Source organism: Onthophagus taurus, chromosome 7, assembly GCF_036711975.1.
Source record: "Onthophagus taurus isolate NC chromosome 7, IU_Otau_3.0, whole genome shotgun sequence".
Lineage (NCBI taxonomy): Eukaryota > Metazoa > Arthropoda > Insecta > Coleoptera > Scarabaeidae > Onthophagus > Onthophagus taurus.
Genome location: NC_091972.1, coordinates 34,242,368 through 34,259,561, shown reverse-complemented (window position 1 = coordinate 34,259,561; position 17,194 = coordinate 34,242,368). Strand labels below are relative to the sequence as shown.

The following is a 17,194-nucleotide window of genomic DNA, read 5'->3' as shown; positions in this document are numbered from 1 at the left end:
TGGTAGGAATAACATTCTTAACCACGCTCGAGTACGGTAAGGTTGTGCCAACAGGTAAACACTGTCGGTTTTGGACAGAAGGAAGTGTGTTCGTGTTGATTTGTGCTGCGTGTTAAACTGTTGTAAATTAATAAAATTTCTATAATAATAGAAATTTTTAGTGAAAATTATGAAAATGTAAGTACAAATTATAAAAAAAACCAAAATATTCGTTTTTGAAATCATTGAATCAATAAATATCTAGGTATTTTCAATCAGTTCTTCAATTTTTAAATTTATTTTTCAGTTAATAAATCGTAACATTTTAGATAATTTGATCTTATTGTTAGTGATAAAAATGTTGCAAATTTCAAGGTATTCTTTTTAATTAAAAAAAAAATAAAATCCTACTAATTCTAGAGTTTATCTATTTCTTGTTTTGAAAGTTAATAAAAATTCTAACCAAATACAAAATTTTAAAGTTCAGACCACCAAAGAAGACTACAGTATAGTATTAACCTTGATTACTTATGCTAAACGAATAATAAAGCAAAATCTATTTAAAATTTTTGAGACCTTGATTATATCGTTAACTTTCTTGAATTTCCGAGTAAAACTAAGATTTTGAAAGATAATATTTCACAATAATATTTTATTTCACGCTTTAATTACGCCGAAAAATGAAAAGTTTTTTGCCAACGATGTTGGATAAAAATTGCCCATCTAGCATGATGATATTTATAAACTGTTACTGACATGTAAAAGTACACGTGTTTTATACATAAGAAAATAAATTTAAAACTAAAATCTTTGATATGATCTATAAGATTTTCATGAAAGTTAAGTAAAATAATTTTTTTCGATAGTTGTGCTAGTTTATCCAAACAATACATTGTATATGTATACTTAATGAAAAAGCAAACAACGGAATTCTTTTGAAAATCGTTATAATTACATTATTTAAATCATTCGAAGGTTAAAGGTATGTCATAACCTCGCCGAACAATATTTAACAACATTCCAACTGTTTCCTTGTATTTAACAGCTACAGGCTAAGTGCTCTTAAAAAGATATCGTAATTGATAGTTCATAAGTAATAGTTTTTTTTTATTATTATAGCGTTATAATAGCTTTATAAGATAACAAATATCTTTTAGAAAATATTTTAATACGTGGCTGTTCTCAATGATTTCGACAGCTTTTAAAGTAACGCAGACCGTTATTCCTAATTCCCTAATAATATAACGTTACTCATATCTTCATTCATAAATGTAAGGTCACCAGCAAATGTATGGAATTATGTAGATTGTTTTTAATAATTTCAATATTCTAAAAATCATTTACTTGCATTTTAATAATAAAAACGATTCATGAGCTTGTGCTTGTCCAACGAAGTTAGTCCAAACTCAAGCAGGATAGTCTAAATTTTTTCATTCATGTTCAAATTATTCTTATCCCAACCAGCATCTCGTATATGTATGATTTCATCACAAATCCATATTCTCTTCAATATTTTTTAATCAAACCCGAACCGATGATATCGATTAATAACAGAATGATCTATATTCAACGGCATTTTCACCTCAAATATTTCAAAAATAAGCAATTTTCTCGTATTATAAGCCTTAAATACGAAAATTGTAATATTTTTTCGGCATATGTACTATTTCTCCACAGCATATATGTAGATTATCATGGGAATAACATTTTACCCGTCAATCTCAATTAACTTTGCGCGAAACGTATCAATTTTATCATCTATTTTTATCATTTTTTTTGTTTCCATGTGAATGTTGAAATTCATCTCCTGTGCTGACCTACCGTTAATTTGGTTACAAAAAATTTAGTAAAACACTTCTGAAAACACCCTTGCGGCAATTTAAAACCGGAGCAACAACACTCGATCTTACTCTGTTACAAACATCTTTCTCTTTCATATAATAATCTTATTGCTAAGGTCATCAATCCAACCTCTGTCAAACATTTGAGTCTTAATAATCTGAAAATTGTTAAAAAGTTGATTGGAAAATATCTGCGAGAATTCATTTATCTCACTTTACCTATTACATATTATTGATTACATAGCGACACTACATAATGAGAAATTTATAGCGCTAGTTTTGTTTTGATTACTTAAACGTCTTTAGTGGTATATAATATATATCATGCTTTGTTATTGTGTAATTTGCATTACCTAGTTTACTAACTCACAGTCAATAGTTATATGTATAATCAATATTTGTTGTATATTATGTGTTGATCATAGAAAAATAAATAAAATAATAAATTCATTTATTGTAGCGTAACATTTCATTATCCTGAAGATAATCTCAAATGTGACTTGAGTTTGTTTTGCATTGTCATAAACGGTTATTTTGTTTGAGTTACTAGTTTAGACAAAAATTGGGATTCAGAGCTATTGAAGCTCTCTACAAAAGTAATCATAGATATGTGAATCGCACCTTTTATCCATTACATAAGGTACAAACATCTTTTTATTGTACACATCTATTATATTTATTCCAATCAACCCAAGAGCAGTATGAAAAAGTAATACTATAGAAAGTTTCACTCTGGAGGAAAATTTCTTTAATTTAGTCGCAATTTAGACTTTGAATATATGTCTTATCGATTGGTTGGTTTTAGTGTTCTTGTGAACAGTTTTCTATTAGTTACTGATTGAAGTCTTTCTAATCATAATTTACATTCAGTGCCCTAACAAACAAATGTTAGCTTCAGTAATTCATAAATGATTCATGGGAAATTCGTCATCCGACATTAGCACTAATCAAACAAGTGAAACAGTCTATACCTGAGCTCAACGATGTGTGAACTTGATACCTATTAACTGCGATACGGTCCGACGCATCCATAAGATTTAACTGGAGTTAACCGGAACAATGGGAAGCGATGACGTAATTGAAAAAATTGATATGGAGACAAACCGGTACATAATGCACCAATCCGCTACTTTGCATCAAAACGCAGGAAAGGTAGGAAAGAAGTCAAAAACCAAAAGTAGTAATAGACTACAATAAAAAAAGATGTCAATAGAGTTGACCAAGTAATTACAATCTTTTTAAATAGGGAAATAAAAAAAAATTGTGGTCCAATGGTTGTGGAATGCTCTCATTGACCGGGATGAAATATTAGATCTTCAAACATATTATTGCTAAACGAATCTTTGTGAATGATCATCACTTTATGACATACATTCCATTAATTGAAAAAAATTGTAAGGGTATGTGTGGTTTGATACTCAACGCACGATAACAATGGAAAGAGAATTCGAAAGGAAACCATCTACAATGTCTTGATTATGTCTATTATTACAGGAAGTAGCGATGTTGTACCGTTGTTTGACAAATTTCAGTGTTTTTGATTTGATTGCGTTATTGAACAAAGTTATATTATTGTATTTCAAACTTTATGACAGCTGGGATGAAAACAATGTATTGTTTTGGGAACAAAATTACTGACATAATCAAATAGATCAATTCAGAGAATGCAAAAGATTATAATCATTTCATTCAAGGATTTAGGAACCGTTTTAGAAGTTTCTCATTAGATTGATTGATGATGTGAGTATTTTTTATAGAATTATTATTTTCAAAAGATTACGCTAGACACACCTAAACGTAAATTAATACAATTTAAATTGAGTTAAACATCTTAAAAATATCTGATCTTGGTACAAAAACTCAAATTGAGAGTGAGGAAGGTTTGAACAACGTTGTATGTGATGTTATCAAGTTTATTAAAGACTTAAAAATTAAGGATCTTAAATTGAAACCGATTAAGTGTAGATCCAGGGAATTTTGATGGTTTCCTTTTCTAATTTTACTTTAATTCCACTTTTTTCTTCCGCTTAAATAATGTGGGTAAGAAGAAAAAGTTGGCCTCTTTTCATGTTGAGCATGCAATAGCAAAGAAAATGCAACAGAGCGTATTAATTCATTAATTGTGAAGAAAAACGGGAACTCTTTATAATTATAAGTTACTAAATAAGTATCATTACAATATTTCATGAATTAATAAATTGTTATACCAATTGTATCAAACACCAAAAAGAAAAACTAGTTATTATAAAATTAAAGTGAAACTAACTAATTTAAGAACCAAACATAAATCGTTTAACCTTCCACATATATTAGTACTTTAAGTATGTGTTGTTTGTACCAATAGCTTTCACTAAAATTGCATAAACTGCAATTCACCACAATTTGTTACCAGGATGGTCATGCTAACATAAAATAACCGTTAAATTAGAAAAATCAATAAATTTTACAATCTTTATGTAATCAATTCTACGTTTAAAGTATAATGAAAAATAAGAACAATAAAAATAAAAACGTTTAGATTATAAACAATTCGATTCAAGGAAACACAAAACCATATCAAGGTTATACACATGGCTCTTCTCAGATTAAGGTCACATCAAAAGTTCAATAACACGCACCTTGTTGAAAGCGAAAGACAACTCGAAAGTTTTTTGGTTCCTGGTTTTTTATTTTCTTTTTAGGAGTGTCAACATTATTTACATTATTTAGAAATTAAAGATATATTCAGTATTATAGATAACCAAAACGTTTTTAAATCTATTTAAAATTTAACTTAATTTTGTTATAAACACGTTGCATTTTTTGTATTTTCTAGAACAGCATTTCTTCATTGATGAGGCTTAAAGTACGTGACAAGCCCCATTTGATGAGCGTGCTATGTTGGGTGCTGAGCAGTCGGGATTAGCCAACGGGCGACACGTGTTAACGTGGGCCCTCGGTCACACTCACGTGTGGTACCTTCTGTATCGGTGCGCACACTACGTCGGCAAATCTCAAGACCCAAACCAGAGTAGCGTTTCCATCTTGGACAATCTTTTCAATCTGGACGATGACGTCGACGACCATCTGGTAGACGGCCAGAACGAACAATATAACGATGGTAAGAAAACTTTATGTAATAATTATTTATGATAGTTAATCAAAAACTTAACAAGTGTTTGCATAAACTTATATTCTTAAAGATTGAATGATTTCAATTTAATTTAAATCGAAGTGTCGCCTACATCAAATTGCATCTAACGGAGCGTGAACTCCGCCTTTCAAAGACTTTTTTATTATTAAATAACGGAACATTAAAAATATAACAGTATTTATAGATTTAGAATATTTCTTTTTGAGAGTTGAACTTATTTGAATCTGTTTACGAAAGGAGATGTAAAGGAGATGACTTTTCATAAAAGAAGAACTTTCTCAGATCCACGAGAATATGCAATAACATTTCTAGTTACGAATCCAAACAACTTGTAATAACATGGTACGAAAACGAAATAAATCATGCGATAAAAAATGATTTAATTTGTTCGAGATTAATTTCGAGATTCCCATCAACGCTTTTGCTCTCTCGGGAAATCTATACCTACACACACATTTAAATAGAAATGATTGTAATTGGTAACACGAACGAGGAAGGACGGATTAGAATTTCTTATTTATTTCGTAACGGTTACTTTGAATAATTTATAGAGTAGAAGTGCAATACGGGTTTTAACCGGCATAACGTTGAATGCTGAATCATGAGAAATTAAAACTTACACTTTCAATAAAAGAAAGTTAAAATACAAAGAAATACAATAAAAATTTAAAAAAAAATAAATTTCAATTAAAGTATTAAACTTATTTCAATTAAAAAAGCAATACTTAATAGAGAAGTTGATTGCCGACTTACTTGTTTGTGTATGATAAATTATTTCGAGAAGATAAATATGTATCTTAATTTCATCCCCTATTTGCTGGTTATATTTGATTTGTGGGGACGACCTTTGATGCTAATTACTTCAATTAATCCCTGCAAACACGAATCTTAGCCGTTTTTTTGCACATTCAGAGGATTAAAAACACTGTTTTACAACCTTATTAACAATAAACAATAATAAGCTGCTATTCTTTTTATGTTCAATTGTAGATCACAATCTTTCAAAATTACATTTAATTTTTAAACCGTTTTGTAAACATGGTGAATAACACTTGACTTGCCAGCGACAGGGTCATTTCCCAACGGGTTGGCTTTGTTCAGAATTAAAATTGTGTTTATATTTTTCTGTTTACATTTTTGTGTTGTACTTCCGGTTGTTGGAATTATACCCTTGAGCCAATTGTCCTACAAGGGGTAACCACTACATGTGAATAAACATCGAATATATCGCATGAATCGGACTACGTTAAATATATACACAAAACTTAACACACGTCTAAGATCCGAACTTTTAACATTGTATAACAATGTATAAATATTTACTAGTAGCAGTTTTCTCTTTAATTATTTGGTTCCACTATATACTAGTCAACATTTTCAGCAAAAATCAGCCATCCTGCTTGTTAATGCTTTGAAAAATTGTTGGTGTTTTATCCATGTCAAGCAATACTACAATTGCAATAAGAATAATAACTGGTGGTAAGCAATATTAATAAATTAAATATGGAAGAAAAAATCTTGAAGAACGAGCGCTTGATAGTGATTGCACTCGATTCTAAATCCCATGGCAGCTAAGGATGAAGACTTTGTCAAATCCTTAACATCGACAATCTAACATGACATAGAAGATTTTGGAAGTTTCTCTAATGAACTCTCATTACTCTCCAACATCAGTTTCACATTTAGATATCATCTCATCGTCACCATCCTTTCGAATCAATCATGTTTTTTCACTGTAGCGATTTTAGACGTTTCGCTACCACAACATTTCCGAAATAATACAATCCCCATCTAATTGATGATCATAAAAAATACCCGTGGTTTTTATATATCAAAAGACGTGATTAATGGATTGGCAAACCGTGATGGGTAACCTAACTATGATGGATGATGGTATAATATTCTCTCATTTTTCGACTGCTTTCTAGCTTTCAAGATATTTAAATTGGTAATTGTAATATATGTGTAGGATTCGTAACTAAAATTTAATGAAATAGGTAAAATTATTTAAGATCTTATACAATGGTGCACTAGTAAGCTGACATTAGAAATTACAAAGCTGTGAAAATAGGTCCTTACACAAGGTGATTACTTAGTAAAATGATAAAAGGTGACTATGGCATATACAGGGTGGTTCAGTTTTTAATCGGGAAACTTTACTAGGACGTAGTACTTGCCAAAATAACACAAGTTTTTTATATAAACATAGGGTCGCAACTCTTTTGTTTTCGAGCTATGAGCGATCAAAGTTGAGCTAAAAATTTACATTTTATTATTTATTTCGGCTATAAGTAAACCGAAGAATTTGAAATTTGGTATGTATTTACTACTGGTTAACATCTTGTTTTCTAGCATACCTTAAGCTTCCCTAGCGCCCTCTAAGGGGATGAAATTCACCACCCCCTTGGTTCTTTTTAGAAGAACTTTTTAACGCAATGCAATATTAACATAAAATATGGGTTGTACAGCTCATTCTTTAGTGGTTCTTTTTTGTCTCTTTAGTTTTTCTCTTAAAATTGATAGTTTTTGCGTAAAAAAATAAAATATGTTACATTGCGCGGCAAAGCGCTACCTACAAATAAAAAACAAAATTTTAAGTTGGCTATGGAAGATGTAAACTTACCAGGATTTTGGGCTGGTGTTTTCTCATTAAAGTAATAAAAAATTTAATTAAATTTAAGTTAAAATAATCATTCAAAAGATAAGTAACATTTAATAATAAATTAAATAGTATACTAAAAAAATGGAAATTACAAGAGAAAAATGTTAAAAAACAAACAGAAAACTAATTAAGAATCAAAATGAAACAAATTTATCAAAAAAACTCATTACAAAAATAAACACAATTAATTTAAAAATTGTTCAAAATGCATGCCATTGTTATCAATGCATTTTTGGCATCTTGTAACAACAGAATTAACTGCTGCTAATATTTGAAACGGATTGTTCCTTAAAGTGTTAGCAGCGTCTTTTATTTTTCCCAACAGTTCTTCCCGAGTGTTTATTGGAGCGGCGTAAACTAGATTTTTCATATAGCCCCACACAAAAAGATCTAAAACGTTAAGATCAGGAGACCTTGGTGGCCAGGCAACGGGACCTCGGTTTGCCTCTTGATAATTGACAGGACCTAGTCATCCTATCCGTCTATGTCCATAACGTGCGTTACACCATGCACGTACGTTAGCGCTGTAATGCGATGGTGCCCCATCCATCTGAAGCCAATGTTGCTCCAGATCACCTAGAGGAACGTCCGATAAACATTCCGCCAAATCGTTTTGCAAAAAATTTAAAAACATCGTTGCGTTCAAACGAGGTGGCAAAAAATAAGGCCCACAGAGGTTATTATTAATGACACCCATCCACACATTAAAACTAAACTCTGTTTGGTAGGTTTTTGGACGTATTGCATGGGGATTTTCATGCTCCCAACTATGTAAGTTATGGTAATTTACGACACCCCTTCTTGTAAACGTGGCTTCATCTGTCCACAAAATCTTCTTACAAAAATTTTGGTCACGTTCAACAGACTGTACAAACCACCTACAGAAAGTTATTCTTTTAGGACCATCTTCAGGTCTTAAATTTTGTACAGGTTGAAAACGATAGGGTTTCCTGTGGTCCTTCTTCAGAGTTCGTAAAATTGTACTTCTTGAGACTCGTAAATTTTGAGCTTGAAGTAGTCTAGCAGCTATGCGACTGCTTAATGTGCTGTCATTATCAAAAAGGTTTAAAATTGCTCTTTGGTTTCTGTTATTTTGATTATTTCGTACTTGCTGGGTATTTAAACCATATTGTCGAAAACGTTGATGTGTATTGATAAATACCTGAGGATCAGGACATCTTCTATTAGGAAACCTTCTAGCGTATTCTCTAGATGCCGCTTCCGCATTTCCATCACAAAAACCATAAATAAAATGAATGTCTGCGTATTCTTCTGTAGAAAATAATCGTGGCATGATCAATTTTTCGTAGTTTTTTAAACAATGATCAACAATAAAAAAATAATGATACTTTTACTTAATAACAATCAAGAAATATTTTCAATAATTGTCAACAATTAAGAGGATTTAACGTAACAACAGCTCGTCTCAATACAAACATAAATTGTTTTTTGAAAATCAAAGCCAACTTTTAGAGTAATTTTAGCTAAGCATGGCGGTACATGGCACGACATTCCATTTTTTTACACAAAAACTATCAATTTTAGGAAAAAAACTAAAGAGACAAAAAAGTACCATTAAAGAATGAGCTTTATAACCAATATTTTTTTATGTTAATACTCCATGGCGTTAAAAAGTTCTTCTAAAAAGAACCAAGGGGGTGGTGAATTTCATCCCCTTAGAGGACGCTAGGGAAGCTTAAGGTATGCTAGAAAACAAGATGTTAACCAGTAGTAAACACATACCAAATTTCAAATTCTTCGGTTTACTTATAGCCGAAATAAATAATAAAATGTAAATTTTTAGCTCAACTTTGATCGCTCATAGCTCGAAAACAAAAGAGTTGCGACCCTATGTTTATATAAAAAACTTGTGTTATTTTGGCAAGTACTACGTCCTAGTAAAGTTTCCCGATTAAAAACTGAACCACCCTGTATATTGTTGTACTTCAAAGAGTCAAAAATGCATTACGAGCACAATTCATCAGCTAGAAAAGGGAAACAATACGAATTCAGACATATACGTATAATACAACATTTAAAATTAATATTTTGTTTGTTGTCCACGGTTTTTTTCCATCGGTATGTTATACTGAGCAAATTCGACTGCACGCCATAAATCCTTTTAGATTAAGTAACGTTTATTGCCCGTTGCTCTTTTTACATCACCCCATAGATGCTCGAGTGGATTAAGATCAGAAAATTGAGCTGGCCATGGCAACACAATGATTTTCTTTTCAACAATCCAAGCCTTTGCTTCTCTGGAAGTGTGTTTGGGGTGGTTGTCTTGCTGAAACTTCCACAGCAGAGGCAGATTGTCATCAGCGTAGGGTAACATGGTATTTTCCAGTACCTATGTTGCAGTAGCCATATTGATTTAAAATGCACTGTATCCAAAAACTTGGGCCAGCTCCATATCAGGAAAAGCACCCCAAACCATTATGCTTCCCTCACCATGTTTTATTGTTTTGCTGGTGTACCTAGGATTAAATTCTTTTCCTGGAGAACGCCTTACGAATCCATTATGTCTATTTGATGCGATATACTTTCGCCGCTCCACGATTTGTTTCGCCATTTTTCGACGGCTAGTATTCCATGGTCGCGTGCAAATTGTAATCTTCTCGGTACGTTCTTTTTTGACAATAATGTAACTCTTCGTGGTGCTCCTAGCAGACAAATTCTTCTCTAAAAGTAGTCTTCCTCGCGACAATGTCTCACTCTTCCCATTATATCACTAAATGGTACATTTTAAATTTCATAATAATCTAGAATTATACTATTGTTCGTAACTTATCCGTAAACTATAAAAACTTTCAGAAATTACAACCTATATTGAATTTATCTTTTAAAAATATAACACCTATTTTTTGCACAATTCAAATTTGACAGTTCTTTATTAATTTTATCTTTCACACTCAAAAGAGGCAATTAGAAGTTATAGAATCAAAGTGAGCACTGTATACACAAAAATTCTATAAATATTTAATAAAATGTAAATAAAACAATACAATTAATTCTAAGAATGACATAGTTTGTTTTAGATCATCAGATTAAGTCACGATTTCTATTAAGTGATTTATTTTAATTGATAAATCTATTTTTTGAGGTTACCAGTCAAATTAAGTTAATATGGATGTAGTTATAGCTCAAGGAAAAAAACGGATTACTAAAGTTGCAACGATATCAACATCATAATTATTCCAAACTCTTAACAACTTTCTTGATAGTCTGGACAACTGTTTCGATTTAGAGATCTCAATCGAGGTGGTTATGTATGTTTCTGGTATATAATTTAGTCCTGCGTGTCACACCTAAATGATTATCAAAATAAAATAATGATTATGTTATATACAAAAATATTGTAGAACTTACTTTGTTTCTTGTAACTACACAGTATAGTTGTTATACACTACATTTGTTGCTCTATGTATATGTGTTAATTTGTGATACCAAATTGATAATTTTTAATTACTTCCTTGGCCTCAATTATAGGTTTCATTTTTTTAAAGGTGTTTTTGATATTAATAATAAATTTGATATTATAGACACAAATAACATTGGTCTGTAAGTGGTTCATTGGTTTCAGCCATCATCCAAAATCTAAGGACATATCTTAATCCAAAAGCGGCATTGATTCAGTATGTTAACGTATTTGCAAGTTATAAGTTCCAGGATTTCTAATATTTTATGGAAGACATTGCCAAACAGATTATATTACTGCTCATACTTCCATATAGAAATTGATGTGTTTATTCCATTCTTTCTGCCTCTTAAGAGTTACAATACGGAACAAAACAACGATAGATTATGTCTTTTAAAATGCTAAGTTAATGAGATATTTCTTAAATACTAGATCAGCACAAAGCTGCATACCTGAATCAACTTGTACTTAAATTTTTAAGATTTTTTCGCAGTTTCAAGTACAATTTGTAAGTTGTTTACTATTCCTTTATCGCTAGCTAAGTAATAGTTACTTGATTTTATAGAAATTCACCCCCTGAAGGAGCTTAAAATATATAAGCGAAATATTGGTATGTGAAAAAAGAATTACTATAAAATTTGGCTTTATCGAGTTATCTAAAGTACTTGATTGAAATAATATATTAATGTGGTTTGCTTATTAAGTAATGAAATAATTATGATCTAATTGAAACAAATTTAATTTCTCAAAACGGAATAATAACGGTACAATATTAACAAGAACATTGTACGCGTAGCACAAATGCTCCTTTACGTAAGTTCACGTGGCAATTTCATTCGTTTTCTGGGATCCGTTTCATTGTTATACCTACACCACATATTAAACTAAATGGATTTCGCTTGTCTTTGCTTTTTTTATTATTTCGCATATACGAGGTATATAAAAAGAAAGTATTGTAATCGTGTAAAAATTAAACCTCGTGTTACATCATCGATGGGCGTTCTAATTGTCATATAAAAATACAAAAAAGTTTTCTTTCTGGAATGAGGTTATAATAAAAGTAAACCATTTTCTGGACCATTTTGATCGAGTTTTATTATGATATGGATAAATATGTTATGTATCATTTTAATGAAGATACTTTTACCTTACTTTTACCTTTCATCCATCGATGGATGCAAGAAAATTAACCATTTAGTTTTAACGTAAGGTTAAGGTAAAGTAAGGTAATGTTTATTAGGAATTAGCTTAAAAACCTAATTAGAAGAATATATTAAAACTTTAGAATCTTCCTGAGTCAGTTCTGAACCAGTTATAAATAGTTATTCCAATTAATACAATAAATCCCACCGCTATGAAGTAAACCTCTTATTATATAGTTAGACAAAAGGGTTCTGAAACCGACGTTAAATCTATTCTTCTTTAGAAGAGACCCCGTCTTGTAATTGGACATATTATGGGCTGATATCTAAACGTTGTATTATGCAAAGTCTGCGTTCATGCAGCAATAATTTGATAACCTGTTCATGCTATATTGTATGACACTGGTATCGAGTATGTTATACAGACATTCAAATAAACCTACTTATATATCTGCAATGTAGATAACCATTATAACACATTCACATCTATATGTGCCTGTATGTACATTATTTACCTTTACAATCCAAAATAAAATCTCTTTTTTTATAAAGATAAGAAAATAATATTTCGTTAATACAATCGTTAATACTCGTTGATGTGACACCGAAAAGAAAAGGTATTCGTGAATAATAAAGGTTATCGAAACCGATGTTAAATCGTTGGAGCCGATCGTGCGCCGTAACGGTCTGGCTACGAAGAAGACAAGATGGCGCTCGCGCAGCGGTAGGTTTGCGGAGAGTCGGTCGTTTTTTCGCGTAAATCTCCCGCCGTTTTTCGTCGTTGAAAGTATGGCCATGTCGAACCTGTATTCAAAGATCGCCCCGAAGCCAGCGAAACGTATACAAGACAATATGCCCGTTTCACAAACAAACGCCTGGATGAATGGTAAGATTCATTTTTGTATGGGCGTAATCTATAGTTATGTTATGCTATGTATGCGTAACGAATACGGTCTAATAAGAATAATTAGATGTGGGCAGAACCCATTAATTCTAATTATCGTTTGATTTTAAAACTAAAATAGATTATTTAGGTTATTAAGTAATATTATATATTACCTATTTTGTATATTATGGCTGATGATGGTTCAAAAAAAGCCGAAACCGGTAACTTTTAAAAAAAGATTGAATTTCTATTATTTTAATAATTTTTTTGGTTATAACTTATAACATACATATATAGTAAATGTCAAAATGTTATTTGTCAACATTAAATGTGTATAGCATTTATAAATATTAAAAGAAATATGGTGAATAAAATTATGTTAATATGTTATGATTACCATGAATTTGTTGTTGTTATTATATTAAGAGCTTATTCATTTTTTAGCAGAAACTCTTAATATTGGCTCACTCAGCCTCTCCCCACCGCACATCATCTTCCAGCGCGAGAATACTCAGGTTATGCAACCGGCGAGCGCACCGGGATCACCACCAACAAGCCCTTGCGTTTCCCCGATAGGTTCGACTGGTACATTAGACCCAAATTGGCAAGCAACCAAACCGACTGTAAGAGAGCGTAACGCTGCCATGTTCAACAACGATCTCATGGCAGACATACGATTCATTGTGGGTAGTCCTGGGATGACCCAAGTTATTCCAGCTCATAAATATGTTTTGGCTACTGGCAGCTCGGTCTTCTACGCGATGTTTTATGGAGGTCTTGCTGAGTGTAAAGAAGCTATCGAGGTTCCAGATGTTGAACCATCAGCTTTTCTAACATTATTAAAGTAATATAATTTTACTTGTTTCATTAGCACGTAACTAATGTGCTAATTCATTTTTTTAGATATTTATACTGTGATGAAATACAATTAGAAGCGGACACGGTACTGGCAACGTTGTATGTTGCGAAAAAGTATATAGTGCCTCATTTAGCAAGAGCCTGCGTAAATTATTTAGAAACGAGCTTGACTGAAAAAAATGCTTGCTTATTATTAAGTCAATCACGACTATTTGAAGAACCGGATTTGATGCAAAGATGCTGGGAGGTGATTGACGCGCAGGTAAGCTTAACACATTCCTTATCCTGCCATGACTTAACCGCGAATCAGTGCAAATCCGAACAACGGCGACATTTAAGCTTTAGCACAACACATAATATTCAACCAAGAATACCCTAAATAAAATTAACTAACAAAAAAAAACAAACATTCCAAACGAAATTGTTGAAATCTATATTGCGGACCCGAGTGTATTCATAAATGTACCACTTTTGTAAATGAGAGTGCTCAATATTTTATAATAACATATCTTAAGTGCAACATTTTATTAACAATTTGGTCATGATAATAAAGGTAATGTAATGTTGATCGACGAACTATGAGGCTTGTTCAATAAATGGCGATTTTATAGATCTGAATTAATTAAGATCGCTATTTATTTATTTTTTATTTTATTTATATAATCCCGTTATGTGTCCTTAAATTAGTGTAAATGTGATGTGTTGTTAAAAGTATTGTATGTAAACATTGAATGTTGAATATATGAAGTTTTTAAAATGAGAATATTGTTTATAAATTTTAACAAAATAACAAGAACAAAAAGATGCCTCTCAAAAACAAAATTAGTATCGCAACAAACCATAACAAATATATTAACCTTCTCTTATTGTGTAATTGCGCTACCGGTTTCTAACAGTTATCCACATCATCAGGAGTTACATTAAAATCAAATAAGTTAGTTCCTGAAAACCGTAAGGAAATGAAGTTTTATATATTTTCTTATTAAATCCTAAAGGTGTGTCGAAAATAGAGTGGCAGTTGAGCGTGGCTACCGCTTTCCGCTTACAAACATTTTTAGTAATAATTCGTGAGTGCAAACATTCTTTAGTTTTAAATTATCACGCGGCAGAATTGTATCTTGCGAACGCAGCGTGTTGCTGCCGCGCTATGATTAGACACACCTTAATAGACCACTTTTTCCAAATCAACTGTCAAAACGTTTTAAAGTAGCGTTAATACACAAATGTCTCACCTCGGTTTTCCCGCAACCATTAATAATAAATTAGCAGTGGACGTTCGAAAGATTGAATGCGCTTTAACGCTCTTTGAATTTACCCCACGAGACGAACTCGAATTGAGTCCATCGCACATAATACTCGGTTGTAAGAAGACCGCAAAGAAAGTCGCTCGCTATAAATATGCGTATGGGTTTGCAGAGAACTAAGTGCCTTGAAGAAAACACTACATATATCTAGAAAATGTTGCCAATCGTTACTCAACGAGAATACTTAAAGTAGATATGTTATTAATAATCTTTCCATTAATATAAGAAGTTCATGGCAAAATAATTTAACAGAAAAAATGTTAAAATTAATTTATTTTTTTTTTAATTTTAGGCTGAAATGGCATTAAAATCAGAAGGATTTGTAGATATAGATATTTCAACATTAGAATCTGTACTGGGAAGAGAAACATTAAACTGCAAAGAAATGAATTTGTTAGAAGCTGCTTTAAATTGGGCTGGAGCTGAATGTATAAGACAAGATGTTGAACCAACACCGCAAAACAAACGTTCCGTTTTAGGAGACGCTTTATACCTAATCAGAATTCCTACGATGACGCTTGAAGAATTTGCAAACGGCGCTGCCCAATTGGGTATATTAACTCAACAAGAAACGATTGATATATTTTTTCATTTCACAGCCTCGAATAAACCGTCGCTTCAGTATCCCATAAAACCAAGAACAGGCTTAAAATCTCAGGTAATTTTAATTTATAAAAAGTTTAAATAATAACAACCTAATAATACATTTTTTTTATGTAGGTTTGTCACAGATTTCAATCTTGCGCGTATCGATCAAATCAATGGAGATACAGAGGCAGATGCGATAGTATACAATTTTCAGTGGATCATCGAATATTTGTTGTTGGTTTTGGACTATACGGATCATCAAACGGAGCTGCTGATTACAACGTAAAAATCGAATTAAAACGTTTAGGAAGAATACTAGCAGAGAATAACACGAAATTTTTCTCGGACGGTTCAAGTAACACTTTTCATGTTTATTTTGATAATCCCATACAAATCGAACCGGAATCATTCTATACCGCATCCGCGATATTAGACGGTGCAGAATTAAGTTATTTTGGTCAAGAAGGAATGAGTGAAGTGACCGTTGGCTCTGTTACGTTTCAATTTCAATGTTCGTCTGAAAGTACAAATGGCACGGGCGTACAAGGTGGACAAATACCTGAACTTATTTTTTATGGTCCTTCATTTGAAGAGCACTGAAACGATTTTAATGAAACTAAAACTTGAATGTGATTTTCTTTTTTTGTTTTTATTAATTTATAATTTTGCCCTGATATATATTATGGTAGATTTATCTCATTTTAATCTAATTTTACCTATATTATAGCCCAAGCAAAAACAAACATCTTTTTAAAAACAATTTTAAATGAATAAGCAACAAACAGATATTTTTCGAAATGTCTTATTATGTACATAAAATCTAGTTTTAAGCAACAGTTGCATTTACTATATTATAGAATTAAAAGCGTAATGAAATGAAATTGAATATTTTAACGAATGAAGAATATAAAATGTATCTTAATACAGGGTTACTCAACAAGTTCTCGACTAAAATTTTATTAAAACAAAAGTGTCACCCTCACGTTTATTCTGTATATATTGAAGAAAAAATTTTAACCAGAAAACAGGTGAAGTGATTATTCTTCATCAAGTAAATATACTCATTTTTAGAATCTTAGAAATTAGCAATATTCAGCAGATACTTGCTTACATTGCCATTGTATAACGTACATTTCCTATGTGATACAAAGTTGTTCAATAAAATATATATTATTAAGTAGTTTAATACTGATTTTTATTCTAACTGCATAATGCAATAAAGGCAATACATATATACTAAATGAGATACTTTTAAAAGTTTAAAAAATCAAAAGGTATATCATCAAAATATATCATGAATGACTTATTGAATAAGATGACTCTAAAAAAACTCCACATTTTGAAGTTCATTCATTCTTTTGGATAGAGCAGAAACCTATATCT

General features: G+C 31.3%; 2 protein-coding genes across 6 annotated transcripts in view; one reads left to right on the top strand and one right to left on the bottom strand.

Moving 5' to 3' along the window:
- LOC111418896 (Brf RNA polymerase III subunit) overlaps positions 1–17,194 on the bottom strand; it is a 62,058-nt gene that overhangs the window by 39,121 nt on the left and 5,743 nt on the right. The gene's annotated exons all lie outside the window — the stretch shown is intronic.
- LOC111418912 (BTB/POZ domain containing protein 3 lute) lies at positions 19–16,997 on the top strand. Of its 4 annotated transcripts, none has more exons than XM_023051622.2 (6): positions 19–177; positions 4,636–4,920; positions 13,506–13,905; positions 13,965–14,181; positions 15,516–15,881; positions 15,944–16,997. In XM_023051622.2, the coding sequence occupies exons 2-6, from the start codon at positions 4,698–4,700 to the stop codon at positions 16,409–16,411; spliced, it is 1,674 nt and encodes a 557-aa protein (XP_022907390.1). In that variant the 5' UTR covers positions 19–177; positions 4,636–4,697; the 3' UTR covers positions 16,412–16,997. The 4 variants fall into 4 exon arrangements, with proteins under 4 accessions (XP_022907390.1, XP_022907398.1, XP_022907412.1 ...); XM_023051630.2 differs by having other exon boundaries at positions 24–177; positions 13,509–13,905; XM_023051644.2 differs by lacking the exons at positions 19–177; positions 4,636–4,920 and adding an exon at positions 12,739–13,061 and having other exon boundaries at positions 13,509–13,905.